General features: G+C 38.9%; 1 protein-coding gene across 2 annotated transcripts in view; it reads right to left on the bottom strand.

The window, feature by feature from the left end:
- Positions 1–3,874, bottom strand: part of Cd96 (CD96 antigen) — an 84,597-nt gene extending 80,723 nt beyond the window's left edge. The window contains exons 1-2 of one of the 2 annotated variants that reach the window (XM_017317168.2): positions 3,658–3,859; positions 1,312–1,665 (exon numbers count right to left, since the gene is read on the bottom strand). In XM_017317168.2, the coding sequence (XP_017172657.1) occupies positions 1,312–1,380 (69 nt within the window). In that variant the 5' untranslated portion in view covers positions 1,381–1,665; positions 3,658–3,859. Of the gene's footprint in view, positions 1–1,311; positions 1,666–3,657 lie in introns of both variants that reach the window. The other variant, NM_032465.2, reaches the window with a different exon arrangement.
- Between the last annotated feature and the right edge of the window lie 9,268 nt (positions 3,875–13,142).

Below are 13,142 nucleotides of genomic sequence, written 5' to 3' on the forward strand. Positions count from 1 at the left end.
TACCTGTTGTGTATCAGGGCAGCCCCACGTCTCCTGCAGCAAGCCTTTCCGGAGCTAGTTTTTGTTTATTATTTTTTTAAATCACATTACCAGGCTATTTCTCCTCTGAGTTTCAAACATTCAATTTCCAATGTACTTTCCATTTGCTGTTTTTTTATTGTCCTCTGTCTCCATTAATAGGAATAGAAATCATTTTACCTTAGAACTGGGTCATGTAGACCAGATGTTATCAGGATAATTTCCAAAACAGGTTCAGAGAACTTACATGACAGGGTCCAAGTCAACTTCATTTCTAGGCAGAATGGGCATTGAGCTTAAATTCGGGATTCCATCATGAGTGCAGGCCCTTGAAACCTGAAAAGTCTGAATGCTCCTGAATGTTCAGGAGCTTCTATGGCCCATTTACCTGCTCTTAGCAAATATCCAAACTCACTTTTGTAAATTCACTCAAAAAGTCACTCTACTTCCTTCATCTTGTACCCAGCTGCTGGCACCACTGTGCAGGTGTGCACAGCAGAAGTCCAGTGTTGCCTTCTGAGTGTCTTCCTTCTTCACTCAGTGTCCTTGTCCTACATCCACTCTATGATCAAGTCATGTGTAGTCTATACTCAGTATGTAAAATGTATATGTTCCCTTTCATATACCAGACTGCCATTTCATTTCATCTGGACAGCCAAAGTTGATCTTCTAATCTTTTCCCATCATCTTTTCCTTGTCCACTGTAAGGACATTCTCCAACTGAAGCCAGGGTCATCTCTTTATAACATGAACACAAACTACAAATGTCATCTTAACTTCTTGTTGAAAAAAATTGCATTTCTTTTTATGATTCTTATGTAGAAGTCATAGCTTTGAACATAACCAACAAAGTCTGGCATGATCTCGCCTTCGCTGTGCCTCTACTGTACTCACATATTCCCATTTTCTTAAACTTTGCAAAGCATTTCCCATGGCTGTCCCCACCCCATTTCTAGCTCACTCACAATGGCCCACTTCTTCTAAATTGCAGTAGTGACTATTCACTCCTCATTCTTCAATTTAGGTGTTTCTCAGTGACCATTTCCCTGGACTCTGCTATGCTCTCAACTATCGTAGTTCTTGTTATTAACGCTTACCACTGTTACAACTTCACATTTACCTGTATCATTATTTGATCAGTGCTACTTCCCTTATTAGACAGTGTTTCTTTCTGCTAGGTCTTTGTGTGTTCAATACCAAATGTAGACAGTGTCTGCTGTCTTCGTGTATTCACTAAATGAATGAAAGGTTCATGAAAGCAGAGAAATCGTTCCGTGGGAAGTTTATACTCACAGGGTTCCACAATGAGGTTGTAGACTGTAGTCTTGATGCCTTCTGGATACAGAGTAAAGATGCACTCATACTTTCCACCCAGGGCAGAAGAGATATTCCTTAAGTACAGAGTCCAATTTGTTACACCCTTCTCAGTTTCTGTGGCAGCCACTTGTGACTCACAGGCATGCTCCTGCCCACAGTAGAGGCCATATTGGGGATGATAAAGAGCAATCATGTCATTCTTATCTGTGACCTTGGACCACTGCATCTGTACCAAGAAGTTTTTCTCCTTTGTTTGGCAGGTCAAGTTGATGTCAGAACCAGGTAGAGCATACACGTCATCTCCAACATTGAATAGCTCTTCCCACACTCCTGGAAAGGAAAGATGTGAATAATTAGTTTGCGTTATTCCCCTGGGGTGCCCCTATAGGTTGCACACTGTGTGTGTGTGTGTGTGTGTGTGTGTGTGTGTGTGTGTGTTTAAGATAAGTAGAAGAAATTGTTGACACATGCCTATTTCTGTTTGTTGGTCTGTCCAAAAAGTAACTGAGGGTCACTGATGGTGAATAAAATTAAGTATCTTTGAAGACTGATATTTTATTATGTTTTTACCTATATGTACGAGTATCTGTCTGTTTGTGAATATGAATGCAAATGCCCACAGATCCATCATGAACTGGAATTACAGCTGGATATGAATTGCCAGATGTGGGCACTGGAACCAATCTCTACAAGTGCAGCAAGTGCTCTTAATTGCTGAATTCCCTCTTCAGCCTCATAACTTAAGTCTGTTTAAAGACAGAAGTGCCCCAGCAAACTTAGCATGAAGTCGTTAATACACATGCTTACTGTTGACCTTTCTGCATCTACATATATAATAACTAGTCTAAGTATAATAGTTTTCTTTTCAAACTTTATTTGCAAGTCTGTTATAATAAAGTGGGCTTTTATTTTAAAATATTATGTGTTTATAAGAGGCTTTTATACGTGCTATCTTTTAAATCTTCATGCTTCATAAGATAATATTATTAGGCTCCCTTATCAAAAAGGAAAGAAAAGCAGTGAGAAATGAAGTAGAGCATTCAGAGATGGACTCCCTTAAGAGAAGATGAATTCTCTTCACAATCAGTCACATCTGTAGTTTTCCTTTAGCATTAACTTCGCAACTCCAAACTGCTTCCTACATTCAGTCTGGCTGAGTAGAATAAGAAACTTGACATTCTCTCTGAGGATGAAGGGACCTTCATCTCCATGTAGTTACATCTCCCAAGGAGAAAGGAGCAGGTGCCTCAGGTAAATGTTCCCTAGGGTATCATCTCTAACCAGCTCATGAAACGCTAGATATGAAAGGTTCTTTCTCCCATCGGCAACCTGACTGCATGGTACAGACCACTCAAAATTTGTTCAGCACTGGGCCTTTGATATGTCTTCAGAAATGCTTCAGATGCCCTTTTCAAATTTACCATCACAGAAGTAATACATTACTGGGACAAGTCCCCCAGAGCTCACAAGGGAATAGATAAAAAGACAGCAAGCTGCTAAGAAGAAACAAAGACACTTGATGGATAGGAATTATTATACGTTTGTGGATGCACAGAGTTTGTGTAGACAGAGGTTATACATCTGAATGTAACTCCCCAGGAGTGACCCTTCAATAACATGCATCCGAGCCTATCTGGATCACCAGTTCCAACGTGTCTTTGATTCAGAAACTCTAGCGATCTTCATTGCCATGCATAGCTCGGGTTTTCAGCACGAATCTTGTATTGCGGGGTTCAGAACTAAGCTTTCCTCCTTCCATTTTGAAATGGACCTTTTAGGTTTCATTTCCCATGGTCATAAAGGGCTCCCCTTGGCTTTGCAAGGTACTCCTTGTATGTAACTGAGTTAGGCTTAACATAAATCCAACCACTAATGACATTAGTATTAGGGAGGAGAGACACTTGTTTGTTAATTTGAAAAGAAATGCCTGAGAGAGGATTAAAAGCTGAGCAAGGCTTTCTGACCACGGACATGATTATAGGGTGTCTTAGTTTTCTGCCGTTGTCTTTATAATGATCCAGGAACATTTCCTCTCCAAGACACACAATTTTCCCATAATTCAAGACTCTTTGAAGAGGAGAAATGGTAAAGAGAGACAAGAGCAATGGCGCTGTTTGTTTCCTCCTTAGGTTTTGTGCTCATTAGGAATCCTGTATCGACTCTAGCATCTTTCCCGTAGCTGCCACTTAAGCAGCTAACTGACAACCTTAGCAACAGCTTGTCCTTCAGTGATCGACTCCTGCAGCAGTCTTGAAGCATTTCAAAGGAGCAAAGGGTCCCTAAGCAGCCATCTGAAAAGACCAGCGTGAGCGGAAGTCTTACCCCTGAAAAACTGTATCTGGATGATGGTGTAAACAACACAATATGTCCATTTTCTCCCCATTGTCTCCCGAAGAGCTCACGCCAGCATTTCTGTAATGATCACAGGAGGCGATTGCTGTTTCTAGCTAAGCAAACGCTAGCCACCCTATTCGTGCTCAAAAACCTCAACTCTACCACAGGGTTGGGGCTGTTGATCGCTTGGCAAGTCCCCAGGAAATGAAATGCAGACAGGAAAGTAGTGTGGTTCAGGGCTAAGTATAACCTTCACAAGAACAATGTGGAAACTGTTCTCTGAAACCTTGCGCCTGTCTCACCTTTAAAAGACGCTTCCATATCCCAAGATTCTCTCCTTCAGTTTCTTTGTCAGTCAAGCTGCTTCTAAAATCGAAACAAAGGAAACTGTGCAGAGAAGTCCCCTTGTGCTTTTTATACATTTCCTTTCAAGAGCACAAAGTCCTTTAGCAAACACGAGCTTGCTGCCTCTTGTAATAGCTTTTCAGTCCAATCATAAGATATATTTTCTTTCCTGAATAGCCCCAGGGTGAAAGAACAATGGTTAACATATTTGATTTTAATAAACCCTGAAGAATAACTGGGAGTAATGTCAGCTATCCAACTGAATTTATTGTCTAGTTCCTTGTAGGTAAATCCACATTTCTGTGGAGGGGAGAAGTTAGGGGGTCTTTCCTACCCTTTGTCCTTACCAGTTTGGAGACCAAATGGGGAAATTGCTCACTGTCACAGCTAGGAGGCGTTTTAAATGAAGGTCTAAGAGCTTTATCTGGCTAATCCAAAAACCATAAAGAACTAAACTACACAGAGTGTCGGTGGGTATGTTAAGTCAGGTGGTCCTGATGACTTTTCCAGGGAGGGTTAGCAATTCAGATCCTTGAAGGGAGGACAGGAAGTGATGTAACTGCTCAGGGCATCTTTCTTCATCGCAGCTGGGAATTCTGTTAAGTCAGTGATGGGACTTAATAAAGCCTTCCAGGAGATGTGTTAGAAAGACTCTGATCTGTGACTTGGTGTCCCTATTAGACGAAGACAGATTATATACTTGGAGAGGAACTTTGTCACCTCTTACTACACCTGTTGTAAAACTGCAATAAAAACCCCAATTTACTGAATTCTTACTTGGAGTACTTAGACTCTTACTGCATTAAAATGAGGAAACTTTTAAAAAGAGAGCAGGAGAATGCCTCATTAAGACGAGAGAGTGTGATTTTTCAGAACTAGAGGTTCACTGTTCACAGAATCCCTGCCTTTTGCTAAGGTGGTTTATTAGAGGCACTTGGGTGTCGGTTGGTCCAATCTGTCTTAGCTATTTATTTGATTCATGGTTCATGATTCTAATACCTAGGAATTTCTGTGGCCTGAACCCATCAGATTTTTACTAATTTTCCCTTGGGATCCATCTAGACTCTTAGAGAAGACACTTCTCAGATGGCTGTGCCACACACGTTGAATGCATCTGTTATTCTGAAGTGGCAAGACCCAAGTGACAGCCCCTCCATGGCTGCCTGCTTGCAGCAGGTGGCAGCAACAGCCTGCAGACCAGAATGGCTATCCCAGGTGGTGGGAATGGCCCCCACAGCTTTTCTGTCTTGGTAATATTTTCTAAAGGCCCTTTCAGCAGGGGGATAGGCATTCTCTGTACTTAAAAATAACTCTTCTATGAAGCCATATCAATCTTTCCTGTTATCCTCTCTGCTCACCAAATCCCAAACCGCACAGCCTTTCTTCTGCCTGATATTCCAGCCTGCTGCATATGAAACAGAAGCTGTCAGTTTCACAATGTGAAGAGCAACCTTGAACTTCTTGAACTTCTGAGACAAATGCGATTATTTACAAAGGGGAGCTAGAACACACACACATTCATTTCTGCTAGAGAAGCAAGCCAGGACTGTGTTTGGACAACGTTTTTAAACAGTCTATGCAAATTACTCAATTCGAAGAAGATGCTTTGAGAAGTGGAAAGGTGAGCAGGAGGTAAACCCCCCCCCCCTTTTTTTGTGGTTCTACAGTGATCAATTCAAATATAACTAGATTTTTTTTTTTTTTTACCTACTCACATAAATTACTTGAAGTGTTAGGCTTTGTGAGCAGTTCCCAGTGTGCTTGAAAACACAGCACTCAAGGATTCGGTTAATTAAAAAATATTTATTGTGACCTTTCAGGGATCACTAAAGACATACATCTCTAGGTCATTTTAAATATAATGGAAAAATCATGGGCTTTCTTCTCCAGAAACCTGACATTCTGCTTGACATTATTCTCAGGAAAGAGAATCCTCCTGTGTCACAAAATGAAACAAACCAAGCTAAAGTTACACCCAGGTAATAAATAACTCTCCCTTGAGAGACAAAGGACATGCAGGAGAAAAGGGGGAGAGGCCTAGGGAGGGAGTGGCCAGGATCCTCTCAAGTATGGAATCTGAGTTTGGCCTTATGCTACAGAAGTCATCCTGGAAGAGACTGTTGAATGAGTTATTCCAGCAGAGGAAGTAGGAGATACCAACACTTGGGAGCCCTAAAGTTCAAGGCAGACACTGTGTGTGTGTATATGTGTGTGTGTGTGTGTGTGTGTGTGTGTGTGTGTGTGTGTGTGTGTGTGTAAACTGTTTGAGGCAGTTGCTGGATGAGAAACAAAGCTACAGAGAAGCAAGTTTGTAATACAGAGAACTTTCGAGTCCAGACTAGAAAGCATGGCTTCTCTTCTTCACTTGGAAATTAACATAGGTCTGGTTTTGTTGTCTTGTGTTTGTTTGTTTTTCTAGAATTTGCATAATGTGATATTGTTTTATCATAAAGAAACATTGAAAAGATGATCCAGATGTCCATGGGCAAGGTGAGTGAACGAAAGATAAAAAGGGAGAGTGCATTGAGTTTGTATAAGAATGGGTTCTGCAATAGTCGAACTTGGGTAGAGGAGGAACTCAAGGAACCCCAATCCTCAATGCTGAAGTATTTGCTACTGAGAGATTAAGAGAGATGGAGAGTCATTGCATTCTGTTGTGTGCCCACTGGTGACCTCACTGAGCACCAATAGATAGGTCCAATCAGTCACAACGATGGTCTTGGTTAAACTGTGGGTCACAGAACAAAACCAAAGTCAAGAATCTAGGAAAAGGACAGGTATGGAGGGGGTTGTTAGGAATTGGAAGACTATAAAAGAAGGGGAGAGAAAGTGATCAGAGTATATTGTTTGCATGTATAAAATTGTCAAAGAACATAATCAATTATTCTGATTTTTTAAAAACGGAGGCAGAAGACCTGTTTAGAATTTCTTTATTCTTGGAGCTGTAGGAAAGTGCCTGCTGGTGGGCAGTGCTGTTCACGGTGTAAGGGCAGCATGGCCTTTACCAAGAAAGGAGAGATACAGTATACATGATAAGTCACCCTGATTGCTCTATCCACAATACTCAGAAGAGTCATGAGTCTGAAACGGGTCCTGTATAAATAATTTTCAGTAAGACTCTAAGGCAATGCCCCAACCATTAAAACAATTCTCACTTCACAGTGTCCACAATGTTGAAATAAGATCATGAAGAGGAGTTCTAAAATTCAGACTGATCCTTCATTTTAGCAAATCATGTGGCTCACAGTTCTGCTCCAAGAATTCTCTTTCTCTACAGAAAACTGCCTTCCCAAGTTAATGCTTTCCCCCTGAAAACACCCCACAGTTAGAAAGTGAATGGTAACAGACAAAACACAATAGTTTGGGTACTTGCCTTGCTTATGGAAACTACAAAGTGTCTACCACACTCCTGAATGATGCTACAGTAAGGCTCTGTAGCACTTTTAATACAGAACAAGATCTCTTTGTGCTCCATCTTGCTTCCCTCATTCACTTGAAAGTATTGTTCCTGAGAGCAGTCCTCAGTGAATTTCCCAAACAGGAGGCTAAGTTTGTTCTACTCTTCTTGTCATGGTAAAAGCACGTGACACAAGCAACTTAAAGGAGAAAGGATTTGTTTAGGTTTACAGTTCTGTGGGAGGGAAAACACACACATTACAGGAAAGACATGGTGGCAGGCCAGGAGACTTGCCTGTCTATTGCATCTATGTTCAGGAAGCCGAATGAACAGGAAGTGGTACCATGCTCTAAACACTCAAGACCCACCCTGAGTGACACACTTCCTCCATGAAGCTCCACCCCCCTCAGGATTTCCATAATCTTCCTAGGTAGCAGCACTTATTAGGGGACAACGTGTTCAAATACATGAGTCGGTGGGGTGTAGTTTCCATTCAAACCAGAATAGCTGGTTCTCCAGGGACCCTGATCTAAGATAAGCCCTTACTTAAATAAGCCAATCATAATCTAGCTATCTCAGAGGCAGACCTGTTGGAGACCCACTCTTCTGAAATTATGGAAGAGAAGAAAAGGAAGCCCTACCCTTCACTGTAAGAAATTAACCACAAAAAGAGAATGTTAAAAGCTTTGCAAACTAGAAGTGATTTAAAAAAAAAGTAACAGAAGATGGCTAGCAGCTATTAAGTAGTAATAGTAAGAAATTAAGCAAAACTCTGATCATATTAGTATAATTTTAAGTATGTTTTTATTTTCAATCAGCACATAGTTCCATGTTAGTAGCACACAGTGTGACATTTTAGCACATATGCACAATTTACAGTTACTAGGTAAGGGTATGCACATGTCTATCCCAACCATATATCTTATATTTGAAACATCCAAAATCTGTGCTGGGCATTTGGAAATATCCAGTTAATTGCTATCTACAGTAGCTGTCCTTCTGTGCTAGAGAAGGACAGAAGCTATTGTTTTAATCCTCCTCTGCCCCTACATATACTCACGGCCTTCACCCCATCCATATATATAAAATCATCCTCCTGATAGTACAGTTTCTTTTTTCATAAAATTCTCAATTATTAAATTAATTATTTAAAATTATTAATTTTTAAAATCATACATATTTGTGGGTTATATGATACAATAGTGTATAAAATGTGGATTAATTGAACCATATAGCAAACATTTGAATCTATTTAGACATTAATTGTTTATGTACTGGACATTTTACATTCAGTCACTTTGAAATAAATTCCAAGATATTTTGTCTAAATATGCTCTTCTGTGTAAAAAAGAAAAGCAGGGAGACCTTTTTTTTTTTTTACTCAACTGAATTTTTTGTAGTACACTTAAAAATTTTATTTTTCACTTTTATTAAAAATATATCCTTTTCTCATACAATTATAGTTTTATTATATATTTTATCAATATGCATTTATATAATTATACAAATATATGCAGATTATACATACATATATATGCGTATGTATATTGTATCTACACACACACACACACACACACACACACACACACACACATATATATAAAATTATCCTCCTGATTCTAGTTCCTCTTCCCCCACTTCTCCCAGTTCCTCCCATCCTCCCACTCCTCTACGGCCACTCCCTTTCTGCCACTCCTTAGAAAAGAATAGACTTCCAAGATACAGCAACCAAACATGACAAAATAAATTATAATAAGATGAAGTAAAAACTATTATATTGATGTTGGACATGGACACCCAAAAGAGGAAAGGAGTCTCAAGAGCAGGCAGAAGAGTCAGTGACCCACTTTTTCTCACAGTAAGAAGTCCCATAAAAACACTAAGCCAATCGCTATAATATATATGCAGAGGACCTGGTGCAGACTTGTATAGGCCCTGTACTTGTGGCTTCAGTCTCTGAACTCACATGCACCTTGATCAGTTGATTCAGAAGGCCATGTTCTCCTGGTGTCCTCCATCCCCTCTGGCTTTTACAATCTTTCCACCTTCCACAGGATTTCCTGAGTTCTGAGGGGAGGGATTTGATGAAGACCTCCCATTTAAACTCTTTCTCCACAACATAGCTGGCTGTATGTCTCTGAATCTTCTCCCATCTGCTGGAGGGAGACTCACTGATGATTACTAGATAAAGCACTGATCTACCAGTATAACAGAATATAATTAGGATTCATTATCATTTTACTGATACTTTTTTATTTGACTAGTAGTGCCTGGGGTTTTTCTTAGGTCTCTGTGCTATATGGTCTCTGGTTCTTGGTTACCCAGGTAGTGATGGGTATGCATTCCTTCATGTAGAGTAGTCCTTAAGTCAAACCAGACATTGGTTGGCCACTCCCACATGTTCTGTGCCACCATTGCCCTAGCATATTTTTTTCAGGCAGGATAGATCATAGGTCAAAGGTTTTGTGGCTAAGTTAATTTACAAATCTCTCTTTCTCTTACTTACAGAGTATATTCCTACACTAAATAGACTAGACAGTAGGGCTGAAGGTAGTTATCAGCTTGACTCCCCCACAGTCAATGAGATGTATGGATGTTGTGTTTGCCAGTGGGACCCCAATGCCAGTTTGTAGAGAGGAGACCTTTATTTTATTATCAGCCTGGATTGTTTGGGGATTCCCATGGGCCCCCTTGGCCAACAAGTCAACGAAATGCAACCCAGACCTGCCACTGGAAGACTTGCCTTGCTATAAGAGATGGCGAGTTACTTCTCCCATTTTACCCATTACTAGGAGTCCTCATTAGGATCACCCTCATAGGTCCCAGGAAGTTTTCACTGTACTAGATTTCCAAACCAGCAACCATATGTTCCTAATTCTAGCTGTCTTTCTCTGTATTCTGTACCTCCATTCTATGCTCTTACTCCTGTCCCCAGCTGGTCCAGTCTACCACAAAACCTGTCCCATTTCTCCTTCCCAGGGAAATCCATGCATTGCCCCTAAAGAAATTTTAGTTGTATCCATTTGCCTGTAAATTTCATGATGTAATATTTTTAACAGCTGAGTAATACTCCATTGTGTAAATATTTTCAGTTCATGGCTATTATGACTAGAGAATAAATATGATTTAGCAAGAATTTTTTTGTGGCAGAATGAAGCATCCTTTCAGTATACACACAAGAGTGGTATATCTGAACCTTGAGTTAGATTGATTCCCAGTTTTCTGAGAAACCGATGTATTGATTTCCACAGTGTCTATACAAATACACACTCAATGGAAATATGATTTCCACAGTGTCTATACAAGTATGCAAGCAATGGAGGGATGTTTCCCTTGCTCCACATCTTTGAAAGCATTAGCTTCACTTGTGTTAGTAATCATAGATATCCGATAGGCATAAATCTGAACATAGCTTTAGAATCTCAAAATAGTTTTGATTTTCATTTCCCCGACAGCTAAGAATATTGAACATTGCTTTAAGTGTTTCTCAGCCATTTGAGATTCCTCTGTTGAGAATTCTGTTTAGATCTTACCCCATTTTTCATTGAATTGTTTGTGGTTTTGATACCTAGTTTCTTTTTTTTTTCTTTTCAATTTTTTATTAGATATTGTCTTCATTTACATTTCAAATGCTATCCTGAAAGTCCCCTATACCCTCCGTCCACCCTGCTCCCCTACCCACCCTCTCCCACTTCTTTGATACCTAGTTTCTTGAGTTTTATATATATTTTGCATATTAGTCCTGTACCAGATATGGACTTGGTAAATATATTTTTCCATTCTGTAGACTGATGCTTTGATTGATGATGTCCTTTGCCTTACAGGAGCTTTTCAGTTTTATGAGAACCCATTAATTAATTTTATTCTTGGTGCCCCTGTTTTCTGTGTTCTGTTCAGAAAGTTGACTCCTGTGCTAATGTGTTCAAGACTATTCCTCACCTTCTCTTCTGTCAGGTTCAGTGTATCTGGTTTTATGTTGAGATCTTTGATCGATTGGACTTGAATTTTGTTCATGGTGATAAATATTGATGTATTTGCAATCTTCTACATGCAGATATCCAGTTAGACCAGCACCATTTGTTGAAGATGTTTTTTATTTCCAGTGTGTGTTTCTGGCTTCTTTGTCAAAAGTCAGGTGTCAATATGTGTTTAAATTTATGCCTTGGTCTTCAATTTCATTCCCTTGTTTGACATGTCTATATTTATGCCAATATCATGCAACCTTTATTACTATAGCTCTGTAGTACAACTTGAAATCAGGGATAGTGATACTTCCAGCAGTTATTGTTGTTGTTTATTGTTCAGGATTGTTTTATCTACTCTTGTTTTTTTGTTGTTATTGTTGTTCCATATGAATTTGTGAATTGTCCTTTTGAGCTCTATAAAGAATTGGGTTAGAATTATTATGGGGATTGCATTGAATCTGTAGATAGTTTTTAGTAGTGTGGTCATCTGTACTATGTTAATCCTATGGATCCATGGGTATAAGAGATCTTTTCTTCTTTTGATATCTTCGTCAATTTCCTTCTTCAAAGACTCAAAGTTTTTATCAGATGTTTTTGTTTTTTTCACTTGCTTGGCTACAGTTATTCTAAGATATTTTATACTGTTTGAGGCTATTGTGAAAGGCATTATTTCCCTGATTTCTCTTGCAGTATATTTGTCATTTGCATATTGGAGTGCTACTGATTTTTTGAGTTAATTTTGAATCCATGCACTTTGCTGAAAGTCATTATTAGCTGTAAGATTTTTTTTTGGTGGATTTTTAAAGAGTCATTTATGTATACTAACATATCATCTGCAAATAACAATACTTTGATGTGTTCCTTTCCAATTTTTTGTCCTTTTGTCCATTTTCTTACTGTTTTAGCTAAACCTTTAAGTAGTATATTGAGTAGATATGAAATAGACAGCCTTGTCTTATGCCTAATACAGTGGAATTCTTTGAACTCTTCTCCATTTAATTTCATGTTGGCTATTGGTTTGCTGTAAATTACCTTTGTTATGTTTAGGTATGTCCCTTGTATCACTAATCTCTCCAGTACTTTTATCATGAAAGGGTGCTGGATTTTGTCAAAGGCCTTTTCTGTATATAATGAGATAATCATGTCATTTTATTTCTTTCGGTTTGTTTGTATGATGGATTACTGATTTTTCAATTATTGAACCTCCCTGCATCTATGTGAGGAACCCTACTTGATCATGGTGGATGATATTTTTGATGTGTTTTTAGATTTGATTTTCAACTATTTTATTGAAAACTTTTGCATTTATGTTCATAACGGAATTTGTTCTGTAATTTTTTGTTGAATCTTTATGTGTTTCAAGCATCTGTTTAACTGAGGGCTCATAAAAATGAATTGGGCAATGTTCTTTCTGTTTCCAGTTTGTAGAATCATTTGAGGAGTGTTGGTGTTAACTCTTCTTTGAAAGTCTGGTAGAATTCTGAGGGAAAACAATCTGTCCTTGAGCTGTTGTTATATTGTTAGGAGACTCTTAATGATTGGTTCTTATTTTACCAGGAATTACAGGTCTATGTAAATTGTTTATCTGATCTTGATTTAACTTTGATAAGTGTTATCTATCAAGAAAATTATCTATTTGTTTTATATTTTCTAATTTGGTGGACTACAGGTTTTTAAAGTCTATCCTTGTAATTCTCTGGATTTCCTTTGCGTCTGTCTATTGTTATGTTCCCCTTTTTGTTTCTGACTTTGCTGATTTGAAGAAT

The sequence above is a fragment of the Mus musculus genome, chromosome 16 (genome assembly GCF_000001635.26).
Source record: "Mus musculus strain C57BL/6J chromosome 16, GRCm38.p6 C57BL/6J".
NCBI lineage: Eukaryota > Metazoa > Chordata > Mammalia > Rodentia > Muridae > Mus > Mus musculus.